The following is a 19230-nucleotide window of genomic DNA, read 5'->3' on the forward strand; positions in this document are numbered from 1 at the left end:
TTTTTGCAAAAGTAAGAGGTTCACTGAAAAAATAAATCCTTTTTAAAAAAGGCAGTTAATTTTGAAAAGTTTTGCTCTATCGTTGAGGTATCAACTATCATCAGTTCACTCAGGACTCTGTAACAACGTGGAGACACTGAAAAATCAGCACAAGGAAGAAAAAACAGCCTGCTTGTGTGGATCTAGTACTAGCAGTTATGATTAATTTTATATGGTAAGAAAATACCATCTTTGTTTTCAAGGTAGCTTGCTATTTGTTAATAGCATCAATATAACAACAGAAAACACAGCAAGTGTGAGAAGCTTTTTGACTTTCCTGTACCCACCCAAGAAAAAAACATAAGAACGTTCTTATTAGGCTAAATTCTGCTGCTATGCTACACTACTAGCATACAGGAGAGGTAAATGAAGACAGACATGAACTGTGTAGGAGATAACTTATTTTATTTATTCAATTCTCAACTTAATTTTGATGCTAAAAATTGGTCAAAGGCACTTCAAAGAAGGTATTTAAGAAACAAATCCTTATGGTGATCATTCCAGACAAGTCACCAACTTATATCTGCCATTAGGGACACAACTACCTACAACTGCAAAGTGAAACATTCACAGGTTTTAAGTGGAGCATACTGTCCAGCAGCAATATTCAATTCTTTTAGAGCATTAATAACATTTGTGAAGTATTTTAAATACAACATGGTAAAACAAAGCAAATTACACTTTTGGAGTTCCACAGAAGCTTTTTTTGACAGAAAAAAGACAATATTGCCTTTCCAAGTGGTCCTGCATTGAGGGATCTATTTTCATCTGTGTGTGCACTATCAACATCAGTAGCAGGCACATCAGAGAAATAACCCGTGCTTTTCTGTCGTACAAAGATAAAACACCCTGCTCAGATAGCAAACTGTTTATAAGAGGTCTATCAGCTACTCACTAAAATTTATACTTCTGGAAGCCTAACAGAACAAATGGCAACATGTGAAGAGACAGTGATTTTCAATATATACCCCCACCAAAGGAAAACAAAGAAAGTGTCCTTAAAGGCAAAAGGTACTGGGAAAAAAGCTTCTGCAAAATGAGACATGGTGCTAACGTCACCAGCATTTAACCTCTTAAATAAGACCAATATAGACTGCAAAAATGAACTGGGAGTGAAAGAAATTAAAATCGGTCTTTTTCTGCAAACAAAGATTAATACTACCCTCTGATTAAGAACAGTAATCAGAAGATAACTTCTTGGCATTCTCATTCTTTCTGAACTAAAAAAACCACTTAACACAAGCTTAAAATGTTACACTAAGTGACATTCCCACATCCAAGTGCAAACAACTGCCGCCTAGTAAGTTCAAGAAAACTAGTTCAAAAATTTTTATATGGGTCATTTAAATCACTACAGTGCCAATGGAAGCTTTTAGGTTTTGTAAAACTAAGAAACCTCTTCTAGAAACAAAACAACAAAACCACAGAGCCATAATCGGTATAGCCTAAGAGAGCCTATGTTGCTGTGCTTCAGAAAGGTCTATCCACCTGAAATACAGTAGCCTCCTTGGGCTACAGAAATACTCAAACTCAATAAACACTTTCTCAAAGCACAAAGACCTGAGAGTGAAATAACAAACTACTAATAGTACTGTGATATTGTACATGAAAATTATACTAACTGTTCACATTCCAACCTTGTCTACTGAAGCTTTTGAAGGTAGCGAGACACAAACCAATTATTTCAGAGGTATCAGCTCATTGCTATGGCAATACAATTCAACGGAGAACAGTCCTCTGTTATAATCACAGAATGTAAAAACAATACTTTACTAGCTTGTCTGGAAGGAAAAAAGAATTCTTTGCAGTGCTTTTATGCAAAAGAAATAGATTCAGAGGCCTAAGCGCAAGGACACTTTAAAACAAAGCAAGAATGGACATTTGAAGACAAGGCTACTCTTATTTCTCCAGACAGGCCACCTATTTATTACAAGGTAGTATGTTCTTAGCCTTATTCCCTCAAGAAATGGAACTTGTTCCTTTGTTTCTCCATTCCCTCTAAGATCCTGCATGTTTTGTGGAAAGGGACACTCCTGCCCTGTTCTACTAAACCCACAAGCTCCAGTTGGGCAGCAGACAAGAATTAGAACTGCTGCTGAGAAAAGGCTTCACCATTGAGCAGTGGCTGGTTTGACTTGCCACCTCAGCAACCAACCTGTGTGGAGCTCAAACATAACACCAACTGCTTCCTCTTGTCCACCTGAGACTTATGCACAATGAAACTGAAAACCCAAAGACAGGATAGTCAGAATAGTTAAGGAACATGAAGAGGAAATTATGTTACTTCACAGGGCAAACACAGGACTCAAATCTGCAGAAAATAGGCAAGATTAGTTCTGCAATCTTTAAATCCCCATGGATGAACTGAGGAAAAAAGCAGTAATAAAAGAACAGTACAGTAGTTCAGTAGAACTTCTACATGGGCTGAATTTACAAAGAGATTCAGTTGGAATCTTGATTTAATTTTATAACTTCCTTAAGTATTCCAGAAAATTTTAATTGCATGTTCGAACAATGCCACTGGAGTCATCAATCCCATATGGATTTCACGATATTACTGGTTTGTGCTGCACGTGGGATAAACATTTAGCTCGCAGAAGGAAGCACCTCTCAGCATGGTACCATTCAGTCTCTTCAGGACAAGCATCCCTCTGACTAGAGCAAACTGGAGACTTTCCTTTTTTAAACAAATGCAGTTAGAATTTTCTACTTAAGTCAATTAACATAAAATAAAGCTCATGTCCCTTTCAGTACTTCAGAGGCAGTCTTGCTCATAAAAGACCAACAGATTTAACCCTGTAGGAACTATTCATTCAACCAATACTTGATACATGAACCCAGCCTATATCCAGGGAGAGAAGATGCATGTAATACTTCAACTCCATGAGATATTTCAGTAATTGCCATCATGCTGCAGAGCAATGGTCAGAAAGGAAGTCATGACTCTTTACTGTTGCACAACAGATAGAAACCAAATATGTGCAAGAACTATCTTTGGAAAAAAAAAAAAAAAAATCCAGTACTTTATGGTAACATCCTCTTCCAGGAACATCCTGAAGGACAGCAGTAGTAAATAAGGCTGTCTGCTACCAGTATGTGCCCTTTCCAGAACAGTGACTGGAGGCAGTTAGGTTATGTCCAAATTCATCAATATGATGAAGGTGAAAAGTGATAAAAAGATGAAGAAACTTTTGTTCAAGTGTAGAATAAAGACACACTACATGTCAAGCTTAACCCCATCCCCCATACTGCTAGTCACTCAATTTGAAAAAGAGAAAACCAGAAAGTTTTACATTAACTATATAAAACATAGGCTTGGCCTCTGAAATTTTTTCAGTAATTAAAACACATATTTTGTCCCACACAAAGAAAGTGTTTTCAGTTAAGAGGCAGAGATACTCATAAAGTAGTGGAGAAAGTTAATGCACTTTGAAAGATTCTTGCATTCAGGCTGGCTTAGCTGAATAACTATATACTTCAGCTTCAAAAAGAGTGAAATAAGGATCATTTAACACTTTGTTCTGGAAAAGGCAACAAGAAGCAGGTACAGAAGAAATTTTTTAAAATGGAAGAAAAAAAAAATGTTCAGGAAAGTGAAATTAAGTACTTCAGACAAATAAACTAGATGCGTAGGGAAGCATTCAAATTGGCTTTGCTGCAGTTTTAAAACAGGACTTGTATCTGTAAAATTTTAATGAATAAGGTAACTCCACAATCTCAAAGTATAGTGATGTGAAAATTAAATGGAAACAAACTAATTATAATACTGGCTGAAACCAAGTTGTTATAATGCCATTGTAACTTTGCTAAGATACTATTCTTTCTGGTTTACATGGAAGGAGTGATTGAAGAGAGACTTCTATTTCAAAAAGCATCTACCTTACCTTATGCTGAGAAATTCTGAGATGAATTTTTATATTCATTCAACCAATAGGATAAGTTAATATAAAAAAAAAAAAAACAAAAAACCCCACAGGCAAATATGTAAGCAGCTTGCATCACCTCAGCAATCTAAAAAGTCGTAACTATTTCTGGGTTTCTCCCTAAAACAGTTGATCTAACTTCATATTGTTTTGTACAACAGAGACTTAAAAATTTAAAAAATAATTCATAGCAGTGAATTCCATTTCTGAAACAATTTAGGTTAATCTTTTGGGTGGATCTCTGCCTATTCATATTAACCAGCCTGTCGTTAAGGCAAAGCAGACTTGAGACTATTTCCGTACCTCTCCCTTCCTTATAGGGCAAGGTACACAAAGTAACTTCAAGATATTGAAAATACTAGAGAAAACGATTGTGAAGTATTTGACTGTACAGCATCCAATTTCGAATATTAGAACTGACCTAACAGAACATCTGGAAGGAAACAGAGGAGAACAGAAAAAGGAACAGAAATACTGTATGATTATCTTTGAACCCATCCACTATGGTTTTTATACAAATTCTTCCAGATATTAGTGTACCAGAACAACCTCCTATTTCACAGCTTTAGCGCCTCAAATCTTCATGAGCAGGGCTGCAAGGTCACACTATCCCAGTCAGAGCCAGCACCGGACTCTACTGTACACAGACAGTGACAGGAAGTACTGCCAACATGATTTTTGAAATAAGAATTGCCATGAGTAATTTTAGTCCACAAGCTTCATGCAGGAGTTTGAGGAGACTCTTATTCATCGTACTGGCTTCTTTTTGTTTTCTTCCAAGTCCAATTAATTCTCAATAATTTTTTGCTTTAGCTTTTGATTATCCTCCAGTGCTTCATCTTTGCTCTGCTCTTCTGGATTTTTTGCCAAATCAGGATTGTACCGATACAAATACCCATATGGACGGAGATGATAAATCAAATATTCCAAATGATACATAGTCACGGAATCAACGTAGTGGAATGAAACTGCTAGATCGGAGCAGCATCCAGGACCCTAAAAGACAAAACAAGTCAAAATAATCAGCAAGAATTGCAAAGGATGCCCTGGATTAAAGATCCAGGAAGAATTCAAACACATACTTGACTTTATGGTAAGAAATTCACTATCATCTTTCATACACATACTTCAAAACATAATGCTAGGCAAGCAAAATGTATCAGAGTATAAGCGCCAAACGTGTGCGCGCATGCACCTGTATGTGTTCGCACATTATACAGTTTGGCAAAATTGCCAGTATCTAACTTCCTACATATAGAAAGTTGTAACAAATAATATTGGAATTTTTTTTTTAAGTTTATTAATTTCATTGACGTTATTAAGAGCTGAAAGATCATTGTTAACACATTTGTTACAACTTGTATCTTCTAGCTCAAATTCAGCTTTGAGAATGCTTTTCTGGAATATAGTTTTGTGGCGTTTTTTTCATCAGATTTGACTGCAGAGCTGCTAATATTCCAACTCTAATTGGAACTAAGATTAAATATTTAAAGACATTGAAGAGAACAATTGTTATATAGTTGTTATTCTTTCAATACTTACTAAGTTTGATCAACATAGCTTGGGTTTGATACCAGATGAAGTAGCCTCTATCCAAACACAAATATGATACGACAGGATCAAATATGCTATTTCCATGATGGATCCCCACCACCACTGCATCAGTTACAGATGTAATTGTCCACAGCTCAGCCACCCTTGAACTGCAACCATAGCTAAAGCTGCTGCATCCTGACACACTAAATACAGTAACGTAGCTGTTTTAAGCTACAGAAATGCTCTAGCTGCTGAATACAAGTCTAAAAATAGATGCTTTACAATGAAAAGAATCTACTGAAGAACTAGACTTTTTTTTCTTTTCCAGCTTTACTGTGTAAAAAATCCCACACCCTATCCTTGATTTTGGCCACTTATACTGATCTCAAAGCTTGCTGAAAAATAATACCTTTAAAAGTGAGATTATAATCCTAAAAAAGAAGCCACATCACAGATTATATGATCATTGAAATTTACAATGCAGAATGCCTTCAGGTCGCTTTAATTTCAAGTAGTGCCTGCTACCCCCCCTTTTTTTTTTAAGCTGGAGATTTCAGATGTGGAACACAAAGGACAATCTGAAGTTCTTAAAGTAAGAATGTTTCAGCTTGTAAACACTATTTTTGTTGCTACAACAAAAGAATTTTTTTAAAAGAAGCTTTGTCAGCTCTCATGCTTGCCTCCACTTCTACAGAAGGGAGACAAGAGTCCAATACAACTACACAAGGAAATCTAATCATATTTCCTTGTGTGGGTCAGGCTTGTATTTCACTTCCAGGCAACGTTCATTCTTCTATAATCTTTTCAATGGAATTCATTTACACGTACATTTTAACAACCTTCAATAAAAGAGTGTGGGCCCGGCAGCTACCAGTGTTCAAGTCAGGTGACACTGCACACAGTTATGAGTGATAAGAGAAGTATATTGCAGCACATCTCCATTTGAAGGAAAAAAGACTAGCAGGCAGTACAGTGACTCATACCATTACCCACCAGCCCCTCCAGTAACTTGGGAATGTCTTAGACAATGTTAACCAATTACAATCATGAGCAAGTCTCAAAATTAGTTCTATTTCTACAGGTTTTATGCAAAGTTTGCTGTTGGGTAGAAAATAAAGGTGTACCGGTGCCACCTTCCCTTTCAGCAGGCTTTAACGTAACTAAGCCATAGTTTGACCCGGCTCTGCACAGTGAGCACACACACCTTGGAAGGAACCACAGTGGTCTCAATGTCACTGCACACTGGTACCTGGGTGGCTGGAGGAGAAGCTAGGGACGCTGTGTATGAGATATGAGGGAACAAAACAGAACAATAATTTTGCAAGGAAGGCAGCAGTGGTGACACTAGACAAACATGTCAAAAAGGGTTCATAGCTTTTTGCTATCCACGGAACATAGCAAAACAGCAGTAATAATTTAAGATTCACTAGTTCTTCTGGAACGTTAAGTTCTTAGCATCAACTTTTAGTTGACTAGTGTATTTAACACATCTACACACAGGTGTATCACAGGATATCACAACAAAATTTTCTTTTCTAAAATATACTGAGCTGCTATTAAACTGCTAATTCACACATCATACACATTCATACACATCATAAGATGTAGTTCATAAAATAGATACCAGGTTCCTAAGGACTTACCTCTACAGCAGGATAATAATTATAATTCCAGTACCAGAATGTTTTTGGTAGGTATCCTCTGATTAAGTGATGTTCTGGAACGAAGGGATGAAAGGTTTCTCTACCACTTGTATCCCTAGAATCTCCTGCTTCCACATTAATGATCTCCATGCATTTTCCTAGTGCTAGGTCTTCAATAGAGGAACTGTGAGAGCATTTGTTCGTTTTAAATGCAGCAACAAATCTCTTCAGAGCTTCTTTGCTCAGAACATATCCTGCTCCTCCACTCATGTAGCCCTGTTTCACATAAGGCTTAAACCTTCTTCCAAAGTATATTGGTTGTTCAGGACTGTATTTTGAAAGAAGCCATCTCAAATTGTCCAATATAACATATGTATCATCATCTGCTTTCATAAACCAATCAGCATCATCAAAATAATGGTCATATACATACTGAAAAGCTTTAATAGTCTTCCAGTACAGTTGGTCCCTGCCTTCTTTGGTTTCCAGGCCCACAGTTGGGAAGTCTTTATTTTCCTCAGAGCTCATAAAAAGTATTTTATTACAGCGCTGGGCCCAAGTGGCCTTAACATGCTTGGCTTTCTTTTCTAGATTTTGAGGTCCAGTCATGACCCAACACAGTATTTTCACCTTCTGATACAGTCCCTCTGCAATATTTTTATTCTCATCTAAAAAAAGAGGAGAGTTCCAAAATTATATTAGACTTGATTGCAAAACAAAGAGCAACCTCCCCCCAGACATTCTGTTTCCAAATCAGAAAAGACATGCAGAGAGAGAAGAGGCGTTTGCTTCCAAATGTACCAGTTAATGAAACTTATGTTAGATTTAGGAAGAAAACAAACAAGACTCCCAAAATGAAGCTACTAAAATTCTTAAAGCTACTTCAGCTTCATAGGATAAAGGAGAAGAGCCATATCAAAATGGGTATCTGTTCAGGGAAGCATGGCTTTAGAAAACCTTGATTTGTACATAAAAACTGTTTGTAGGCAACCTCTTTATGGTGTTGGAGGACTACTGAAAATTAAAAAGTTGAACATTTTTGCCATTCACAATGAACACAATGATTACAACACAGAAAGGTCAAAAAGCTAATAGGCTCTGTTATATATATTCATGTTAACTAACAAAACCTAATAAAAATTTCTAAAACAGCAACATATTTTTGAAGGAAAAAGCAGATGGTAAGCCAGAAAGAAAGAATTTATCACCAAATCAAGTTAAATCTTATTTGTAAAAAATCAGATTAAATAAGTTAGGATACTATGAAACTAGTATTATTGTTGTGCTAAAATGTTTTTATTTGCAGACAATCGAACAGAATAGACACAGTTATCCGAGGTGTGTAATATAATGTTTTCCAAGGTGCCAAAGTATTCATTTCCCTCAAAGAAACGTTTTCACTTGATGCATACAGAGCGATTTTAACTCACGTAGAAGAATATTCCAGAGAGCCAGATCTGCATAATGGTCCTGAAGTATTCCTGCTTAGGCTTTATGCAATGACAGATCAGGTTTCTTTGTAACGGCGTCCTACAACTACATGTGAAACCCTCACAAACTTGTCTTGCAAAGTTTGCAGTTTAAATACATTTAAATAGCAAGTTACTTATTAACATCATCTTCAGCAAAAGCATTATAGTGCATTTTTTCCTCATCCAAACTGTCCCAAACTCGGACAGTTATCTGTATTTAGGATTTAGAATGAACTCATTTAATGAGATGTAAATGTACGCCTGAAATATTAGAAGGGCGTACCTTCTTTGGGGTGGGGGGGCGCAGAAATCAGAGTGCAACAGAATGTCTCTGTTTTTGACTGCAGCAGCAGTCTGTGTTTGGACTGCTGCATAATCAGCTAGGCAAACAATGCCCACAGTGACTTCCTCTGCCCCCACCCCGCCCCGCCCCAATTCCAAGTTTTACTAATCATGTCAAAAAGTGAGGGGTTTTTTTTTTTTTAGCTTTATCTAAGAGGCTAGATCAAAAGTTAGAAGTGGTCCAAAATTAGGTTCTTAAAGCTAAAAAGCAATTAAGCCACATCTACAATGCTAGCAAATCTATCTGCTTAGCAAAACCACCATTTGATGTCAATAGTTCATTTGAGAAGTTCCTGCTCCAAACAAATCTTGATACAGAAGTTGGACAAACAGTTGGGCTCTAAGGAAAAAAATCACTACTGTAATAAAAATGTAAACAAAGAAAACCACCATTCAGCAGACCTCAGGAGAACAAAGTTAGATGTCATCTGAACACGGGGAAAGTGAAAGAAAAGGATTCATACAAATTCTAGGCAGTGAAGAAAGCAACATTTTGCAATGCATGAAAAGGGAGCATATTATATAATTAGTCAGGTGTAACAAAATACCTTTATGCTGTCCAGAGTCTGCATTGAAATTCATTTGTCCTTGCAGCTGATTGTTATCGCTATCTGCTGAGTGTTGACCATGTGGATCATTGTGAAGGATATGAGGCTGGATCTTAACCTCTTCTTCTAGTATAATGCTAAACAGAAGATAGCATATGAAAAATCCTATTGCTGATCCAAAAGTGAAGGTTAGAAGGTTCATCAAAGACTTAGAAGAGGCCATCTCCTGAAGGTAGTACACTGTCAAAGCCAAATGAAAAATACATTAAGCTTAAAGCCACTTAACACAGAAATCAAATCTAAAACTACAGGAAGAAATCAAGGACTAAGTTTCTGGAAGTAGGTATCTCAATTCTAGCTCAGATTCAGCTCCCCTGGGCTTGCATGGAAATTTAAGTACAAGAGCAATGCAAATATTCATATAAAATTATACAAGCATTGATAAATTTAGTGCAAAAGGCCTATCATATATTCTTTAGCTTAAAATTATAAAGAGTCATAAATCATAATAGTGACTGTACATACAAAAACCATTCATTATATTTATACAATAATGTATATATTTAAAGTGCAATATCTTAATTATAAAATTCTAATATGTTCACTTCTTTATTCTCTTCATCCTAAGAAATCTGCACTTTAAAACATAATACCTAAGTCTTTTACAAAGCTAAAAGATGATTATCAAAGCTAATCTACAGGTCAAGATACAATATGGTCATGAGATGTACTTAAACTCCAGGAGTAAGTATATTACAGGAATTCTTTAACAGATGTCAAACACAAGCAGATTTTGAAGAGTTATAATGCACATCTACTTTCAAAGTAGGGCAGTTTTCCTTCCACTTTTAGGAAGTACTAAGGATAGACTTTCAGAAGAAAGAGTAAGACAACATCTGAATTTTCATATAGAAATACCCATTTTTAAAAGGCATTTGGAGGAAAAAGAGAACACAACACTCTCAAGGCCTCTTCTACACATCAAAAACCTTGTATTCCAGTAATAATAAAAACCTTCACTTCAGCCACACCCTTGCTCCTCAAAAACTAAGGGACACAGCTGACCATTTTTGTAAAATTAAACAAAATCAGCATCTACGCCTGCATAAATTGAGCTTTATACATCTGAAACAAGTGTGAATTTTAATATATTAAACACTTGCAAACCAATTTCAGGCTGTTGAGGCCTGAGGCCTTTTCATCTTTGCAAAGGGTTGAGATATTTTCTAATAATTCATTACTAAACTACAAAAACATTGACTGTTAAATATATACTGGATTCAAGCCAGAGCCTTACAAACAAGTTGATGATGTTCCCTCCATTAGGATCATTCTTAACGTCAATGGGCAGAACCCAATTTAGTTAGTTAGGGAGTCAAAAAAAGAAAATTGTGGAATGTACAGAGCATTGATGAAAACCATCAATCAGAGAAGAGCTGCAGCCACCAAAACAACTCATTTAGCCTGCACCGACTTCTCTCATTGGCTATGCAGAGTCTATTGGAAAAAGACTGTCCCCAAGCATGCTGCAAAGTGATTCATGTAGCTACACACTCCAAATACCAGCTTTCTGTCTGTCTGAGCACTCTCCTCAACAGAAAGCAGAGGACAGAAAGCAGGTGTGCACATCGTTAGGTTGACACTTTCAAAACTCATCAGATTTACTGTACACATGCAGATCTAGATCATTTGAGAGTGAAGGAGCTCTAACATGTGATATGCTTCTCTTTCCACACTGCTAGAAGAAGGAAAGAAAACTGGAAACACAACTTGAAGCACAAAATAAAAAAATCAAGAAACTTAAAGGTTGTATCAAACTCACATAGTTATAACTGTGGTTGATAAGGAGCTGTAGTTCTTTAATGTGAAAAAGCACATTATGCAATTTTTTAATCATATGTTGTCTTCCCTCAATTCAGAATTACATCTTGGCGGAGACTAACGATTGCCTTTAGACATCACATCTTAAAGTATAAAATTTCTGTATTACCATTTGTGACCCAGGCCTTGAAAAAATTACTTGGTTTCCAGCTTTATTTCTATTGTCTTATATACCACTAACTTGGGAAGAAAACATGAGGACTTAGACCACGTGCCTTCCAAAACCACCCCCAAAAACCGCCAAAACCCCAAAACATTTAAAGGAAAAGCCTATACACACAAGCATCCTATGACACTGAAAAGTATCCACTGTAATAAAATTATTTTTTTATTTTCACTTTCCCCATCTATCAGCACAAAGTCCCCTCAAAATTTGCAATACACAAAGGGAGAGGGCCAGAATAAAACAATGCCTTCCTTCAGCATATTAAAAGGGGAAAAAAAAAAACCACCAATGAATGCACACAATGTAGCTACAGCACTTTCTAGAAGAAAAAGTCTCCATTGTTCCACTTTTCAATATTAGGTGTCTCTTTGCCATAAAATTTCAGTTATCTGCTCTAACAGCTGTTAAAATTATTCTTGCTTGGAGAGAAATAAAGAAGATCACTTGAAAATAACTGCTGCTTATTAAACTATGGAATTACGTTAAATTAGATTCTTTAAAATAAAACTTTAAGTGTATTGGAAATGTCAAAAGAGAAAAAAGTGCATTCATCATATTTGGAAATCAGAAGTTGATCTGGCACTATTCCGCAAGCAAAGAGGATTTCTGGGAGCAGGTAGGGACAGATGCTGAAGCTGTATTTCATGTTTGATATGAAATACCTCTAGTTACAGTTTTCAGTCTAAAATAATCTGCTTATTGTTCTATCAATTTTATATCAACAAACTGGACCACTATATACATGCATGCATATCCATGTGTTTACGAACTCCATCAGTAAACAGGACAGAAATCTTCATTTTTTGTATTATCTTGATATTTGACATAAGTGGAGTCTTTTAACTTGTCAGCAAAAATAACTGAATGCTATAGCATTAGACTAGAACTCAAAAATGTCTAAAAGATCAGTTCTTATTATGATAAGCATCCCCACTCAGACTCTTCGTTAACATTCTTTTGCATACAGGGATTTATTCAGGGGCAAGACATGCAAAACATTTAGGCATTCAAGGTCAGGTTGGATGAGGCGTTGAGCAACCTGCCCTAGTGAAAGATGCCCCAGCTCATGGCAGGGAGCTGGACTAGATGATCCTTAAAGGTCCCTTCTGACCCAACCCATTCTGTGATGCTATGATTCTATGACATACAGAGAGGAAAAAGGTAAGTGCAAAACCTACCAGGTCACTAAAAGATCCCCATTTCTATTCCCATTTCTATTTTTACTTTCTTGATTTAAAAATCGGACAATATTTAGAAAAAAAACACCTACAAGAAAAGCCTAGGTTTAAATTTAAATTATGCTCCACTGCTCTATCATGGTAGCTTAACCAAATATATCTATTTAGATATTCATGTAGGTAGCCCTATTCACATCAACCAGACCAAGAAATGTTTTAAAATTCTATCACAACTTAATAGTCATTGCAGATTTGGCTCCAAATTTAAGTTTTGAGTGTCAATGATTTCTGGATCTTTGAACTTACAGAAAAAGTAATTTAGGGGCTGCTGAAGCTGGCAGCCCAATGGAGACAAAGCTGCTGCAATTCCATGCCCCCAGGTCCAGCCAGTGACAAGGCTGTGGATGTATTCTCATAGTTGCACATGCAAACATGCATATACACATGGCTGACCATACAGATCAACACAGCTAAAAACAGTGTTCATGTAAACACAAACATGGTCTGGCCTTATGCTGGTCCTCTCCCTAGCTGACCAGGACAAAAATCCATTAGTGAGGAATATACATACAATGTGGATCCCTCCAGTAACTGGCCTCAGACACTTTACCTATCCAGGAACCAACCCTGAATCCTCAGCCTCCCCAGAGCCCCACTCCATTCGCTGGTACAGACCTCCTCATCCAAATACACACACATAGCTCCCCTCAAGCATACCATGATCCCCCAGGATATGGCCTTAGACATTCAGACCACTCAGTAATTGGCCCTTGGATCCTTTTGTCTCCAGTTGCCTCGCTCAGAGACACACATGCAAATGAGCCTCCACACCAAACCCCAGATCTTACAGTCCCTCCAGTACCCAGCTTGGACCTCCTGAACTCTCACATTGCCAAACTGAAGACCCTCTGATCTCACTAGTACCTGTCCCACACTTACAGCTGCCTCAAAACCTGGCTCCCAAGCCTCTTGTCTTACTCACTGGCTAGCCCTGCATGATACTCACTAGCAACCACACACTGGTATACTTGCCAGGACAATATGCACCCACTCTGGTCTCCCCAGTTACTGGCACTCCAGACACACAAGCCTCTATGACTTATGGTCTCCACTCCAGCTGCTGGAATTTAGACCCTCACTCCATTTTCTTCAGTTGCTGGCACACCAGACACAGAGGTCTCTATAACATACAGTACCGCTCCAGTTGCTGGCACTTAGACCTCAGTATGTACACATGAACATAGCACAGAGTCCCCTCATTCAGGAAAGGTTAGAAATGGAGCTTAATGGGAAAAGGGGACAGGCTGTGAGTAATTTGGCGCAGGGCATGGCCAAACATACTGACCAGCCACTGGGTTTACAACTGACCAGCCCTTTATCCCCTTATCCTTCTATTTTCCCGTATTTGTTCCTCCTCAAATCACCTTGTTCCCTCCCTTTAGTCCCTCCCCTAAGCATCCCACAATAAGTTTTGTACAGTCACAAGATGCTCCTCTCCTGCATCCCATAATATGTTCCATATTCTGGAGGCAGTTACCCTCTCAACCTTGTAAACTGTTCCAGAGAGCCTTTCTGTTGACTTATCTTGATGTGTATCACGCTTGAGCAATGGGGCCAATGGCTCTCCAGTGACAGAACCAGGGGCTGCTTCCTCTGATGAGATTAATGGGGTCGTCCCCACCCCCCCACTGTGCCTCTGTGCAGTCCTGGTGATGAGCCTTTTAACACATTAATCTAAAATACTGTTCTCACTCTGCTAGCTGTTCCAAGAAGGGTTAAGGTCACCTTCCTAAGCCAAAGCAAACTTAGGGAATCCCTATGCAATACGAATATATGATACTGGAGCTTGCCCCATCCCCACCCCTCAAAAAAACCAACCCAACGACCTTTAATACTTTTAAGCAAACTCAGACCATGTAACTTTTTGAACTTGTTTCAAGAGGAAACACATACAACCAAAAAAAACCCCCAAATCTGGGATTTTGAAATTTACAGAATGCGGGACATAACTCCAGATATTTCTATACGTTTTACGCTGTATCATTCCATAATCACTTTAAGATTTGATAAATTAACTATGAGAAATACAGCTAGCTCCCACACACAGCTAGCTCCTCCTTGTATCCCTTATTTATGAAGTGAGGGGGAAGCTCCAAGGCCCCAGCATGAAACAAAAATGTAAATGTCCTTTGAGAGCTGCATAATTAGCAATGAAATTGATCTCTACCACCATGTCCTTAAGAGTCAAGCAACACATCAGAACAATTAAAGTCAAAATGTAGAAAACATAGTTAGCTACGCAATGCCCAGGAAAGGTCTTCTGCTCACGAAGTCCCATTATTTCTAGAAGCTTTATATGTACATAGTCATATGCTTTTAAAATGAAGCTATATGCAAAACAGTTGTACATTTGCTAATGTTGCCTGCATCAAGGATTACTGTGAAATACTGCAGTTTCCTATCAACTAAGCACAGATTATATTTTTCATTTTCAAAAATATTTTGTTTTCTTAAAAAAAACCAGCTGACGTTGTAAGCATTTCTTTGGAGAGGAACTTTTTCCATCAAAAACGGTTGATTGTTCTATCCAAAAGCATAGGCAGCAAAAGCAAGGTATTTTGGTACAGGTTGCCAATAACAGCATTGAAACAAGATGCGTAACAATCCACAGCACAGGTGAGAGGGAAGAAAGATCATGGTAATCTCCTTGCTCATTCCAAAAGCTGACAGCCTCCTTTAGCAACAAGTTACCATGTCCAAAGCACGGCTTTCTAGACCTCTACTAACCTAGTTCTTACTAAAGGGAACTGCGACGTCAGTCCAGGAAGTCCCCGTTACAAGGAGCAGGAGGCAGATGGGTGGGGAGCGGCGAGCAACACCCCCCTCCAGAAAGCACCTTGCTCCCTCCCTCGGGGCTCCGAGGGACTCGCTGCCTTCCAGGGAGACCCCTCCTTCGGAGCCTCTCCTTCCCAGGCGGGCAGCCAGGCACCTGCTGTCCCCGCAGCCGCGGCTCCTGCGGACACCCTTCTCGCCGCCGCCGCCGCCGCCGGGGTGACACGCGCCGCCCCGACCGCCTCCTCCCGCCCCGTCACCGCAGGGAGGCACCTTCCCCACCTTCCTTCGCATCGCCTCCCCGGACGGGGCGCTGCCTTCAGAGGCCTGCCCGCCGGCCTCCCCCCCCAACGACGGCCCGGTCCGGGGCCCGGAGCCCGGCCGCCGCCGCCCCCTCAGCGCCCCTCGCCACCGCGGCCCGCCCGCCCCCTCACCTCGTCGGCCGGCGGGGGGCCGGCGCGCGCTCAGCCGCGCGGCCCGTAGGCAGCCGTTGGCCGCGCGCAAGCGAGGCCGCCGCCAGACCCGCCGCCCCACGCCGCCGCCGGCGGCACCATCCCGCTGCCCCGCGCTGCGCACCCCGGCGGGGGGGCCGAGGGGCGACGGGGACCAGCCCCGCCCCGCCCCGCCGCCGAGCTCATTGGGTGGCGAGCGCCGGGGGGCGGGGCCTTCCCCGGCTTCCCCAGCACGCGCATTTAACCCTTGCCCGCCGGGCGAGCCCCGCCGCGTGGCAGCTGGCTCAGTCCACCCCGGTCTCGCGCGCGCACGGCCGCCGCCGCCATCGGTGGGGGGCGCGGGAGGACCGCGGCCTCCCCCGCCGCTCTGCACCCCCCACGCCGCGGGAATCTCGCGTGGGGACGGAAACCCGTCCTTTCTTCCGCCCCTCCGCTTGCCCGCCGGGAGCGCGGCCACGTCGTCGGGCCAGGCCGCGAGTAGAGCCCGCGCCTGCCGTGTGGGGAGGCCGCCGGCGGGGCGGCGGCGGTGGGTGACGGCGGGTGGCGCCGGGCCGGAGCTGCAGCTGCAGCGTGAGGGCGGGGGCCAGCTCGCCCTGCCGCGCTCGGTGGCTTGGTCAGGGCTTTGAGGTGTGCGGGTGAAAAGATGGCACAGGGCGGAAGGGGAGAGCGTGCGGGGGCAAGGGGGAGGCGGGAGAGCGAAGAGCGTCTCCTCCCCTTGACCACTGAAGGTTTGCCAGCGGTGAGGTATTTTGGCGGTGGTGCCTCCTCCTCTGCCTCTTCAGACACGTTCAGGAAAGAAATGCCCCGGGCAGGGCTGTCCCTCCACCCTTTTATCGCGTTACCTTGCTCTTGTCTCCCTGGTCTTGGCTGAAAGCAGCTGTGTCGTGTGCTCGGGCCGGGCTGCGGAGCTCCGCTGCTTTCCAACCCCTCTGTCCCTTCACTTCAGCCGGTCTGGAGCCTCTGCACTTCCAAAATGCCATTAGGCAACTGCAAGGGACGTTGCTAGGTAACCGAACCCTCTGAAATCGTTCCTTATCTCCTCCTGCTAACGCTGCCTACCTTTTTAACATCTGTGACGTTTCTCTCTCGACATCTTTCCTTAGGAAAAATCTATTAAATATGAAGAGGGATTATAGATTTAAAAGGTGTTTTATGTTACAAGGTAACCGAAGGATAGCATTTTGCAAACAGTGGGTAATTAATGGAGCTCTGCAGTTAAGAGGTAGAGGTGTGGGTTTTTTTTTTTAAAAAGGTCTGGATTGCAGGTACATGCAAACAAGAACTGGTCCAGGCTGAGGGCCACTGGTGTTTCTGTAAATGGAGGTCACTGCACACAAGGCTGTTGATGTCTCACCATACCTCCTCCCTCCCCATGGTTCTAAGTCCTTCCTCCAGCCTGTCCAGGGGTTCAGTCCAAACCACAGCTTTGCCTCTTCATGGCTGCAGATCTGTGTGTTTGCTTTCTGCCTCTCCTCTCTCCAAAATGATTACCCCCTCGGGAGTGTGCCTTTTGGTCCTCCATTTTTAGTTCTTTTTCTCTGGACGATTGGTCGTTCAGTAGATGCTGGCTTTTGTACTGGTTTAGGAAGGTCCCACATCCCACGTGGCTCCAGGTCATAGTTTCTCATTCCTGCCCCATCCCACAGTTTGCTGCCCCCTTAAAATAAAAATTACATGCAACTTGGTGAATGGTATCTCCTTGAGCTAGTTTCATCATAGAAAGAAGGGCAGATGTGAGGTGAGCATACTCATTGTAGGGGGGGAGGTTTGGATGTTTGGCATTAAGAAATTCAACTATAAACAATAACAAAGGCAATGCAAATGGTAAAGGCTGCTGAAAAAATTGAGGTGTCTGTCTTCTCATTTCCCTCCCCCCCCCCAGTTTTTGATAGGGGTTCTGTGCGCCCACGTCCAGGGCATGCCTTAAAATTCTGAAATAGATTAAGTGAAATTTTCAAAATGTCTTATATTACAGATAATGCCGTATGCTTCAGTTCAATGTAAGACTTCATTTTGCTTGGTGAACTCTAAAGCCTGGTCTTGCATCATGGGAGTTCTACTGTCAAGGACTGTGGCCCATGTATATTACGTACATGTTTATGTATGCATGAAGTGCTGCACTTTTTTGTACCGACATGTTCATTGAGCCGTTTCACTCTTCGTTAGGCTAGTTTGAAGGGAAAATTTCAGAGAGAGAAGGTCGAATGTACTGTAATTTAACAAAAGTCAGTCACGGCTTGCCTTTTAATACTGGTGTAGCCAAAGTTTGCTTTAACAAATGTGACTGGTTTGGCCACATTGTAATGGCTGTTTAACATTTTGTGGAGACATTTGCATACCACACATACAAGCAGTTGTTTTTTCTCAGGGATAGATGAGCAATCTCTGGCAGTTCAGAGTAAGGGAACGTGCCCCTCCAAGGGTCTGTCCTACGTATGAAGTGGTAGCAAACACACTTCCATACCTGCTGCACAGCACTGCTTTGCATAACAAACTGCTTCTGGGTGGCTATGTAGAGGGAAAAGCCATTCTCTTGCTCTGGGTCAGAAAGGGGGAGCAGGCCTGGTGCTCTCTCTTGCTCGCAGGGCTTGCAGATCTGCTTCACTGCAGTCCTTTTCTGTATAAATGTGCTACTTTTACAGGAGACTTTCCTCTGCTACTGAGAAAGCCCAGCAATGATGTGGGACACACTAGTATCATAGTAATATGGTAATGAGATTGACATCACTTACCTTCTGGCATGTGTGGCTGGGAACAAATGAGAGGGAAATTAAATTTTTAGTAATTTAATTTAAAAGGAAATAAATTACTTTGGTCTTCATATCAGGATATACAAAAGAATGAGATCTTTCCCCACCTAGGAGGGCTAGCCATATTCAATATAAAGATTTTCCCGTGTGCTTCCAAAAGGTGCAGGGCAAAAGCAGGGTAGCAGGCCCTTAATCCCTTTACTCATCACTAGGTGGGTCTTCATGAGCTACCTGGCTGGGCATCTTCACTCCTAAGCCCTCTGGAGAGCACTCTAGAGTACGTACCTACCATAAAAGCCCACTCACAGATCAGCTGCTGGTCTCAACTCTCTTAATTTCCATGTGCAGGAGTCTGAGAATACATGTTTCCAAATAAGAAAGCTGACACAAAGTTAAGGAGGAAGGTAAAATGCTAAAGCTGTTTGAGGCTGTGCAAGTTGGCAAGTCATTGACTACACAGATAACAAA

The 19230-nt window shown here is 41.1% G+C and overlaps 1 protein-coding gene across 6 annotated transcripts; it reads right to left on the reverse strand.

The window, feature by feature from the left end:
* Positions 1-430: 430 nt before the first annotated feature.
* Positions 431-17793, reverse strand: C1GALT1 (core 1 synthase, glycoprotein-N-acetylgalactosamine 3-beta-galactosyltransferase 1). 6 transcript variants are annotated; one of them, XM_030009822.2, is made up of 5 exons: positions 16873-17793; positions 15995-16538; positions 9504-9743; positions 7142-7809; positions 431-4958 (listed from the first exon to the last, which is right to left on the reverse strand). In XM_030009822.2, the coding sequence occupies exons 1-5, from the start codon at positions 16990-16992 to the stop codon at positions 4749-4751; spliced, it is 1782 nt and encodes a 593-aa protein (XP_029865682.1). In that variant the 5' UTR covers positions 16993-17793; the 3' UTR covers positions 431-4748. The 6 variants fall into 6 exon arrangements, with proteins under 6 accessions (XP_029865682.1, XP_029865683.1, XP_029865688.1 ...); XM_030009823.2 differs by lacking the exon at positions 16873-17793 and adding an exon at positions 11326-11467 and having other exon boundaries at positions 15995-16106; XM_030009828.2 differs by lacking the exon at positions 15995-16538 and having other exon boundaries at positions 16855-16941.
* Positions 17794-19230: the final 1437 nt, after the last annotated feature.

The sequence above is a fragment of the Aquila chrysaetos genome, chromosome 3, assembly GCF_900496995.4.
Source record: "Aquila chrysaetos chrysaetos chromosome 3, bAquChr1.4, whole genome shotgun sequence".
NCBI lineage: Eukaryota > Metazoa > Chordata > Aves > Accipitriformes > Accipitridae > Aquila > Aquila chrysaetos.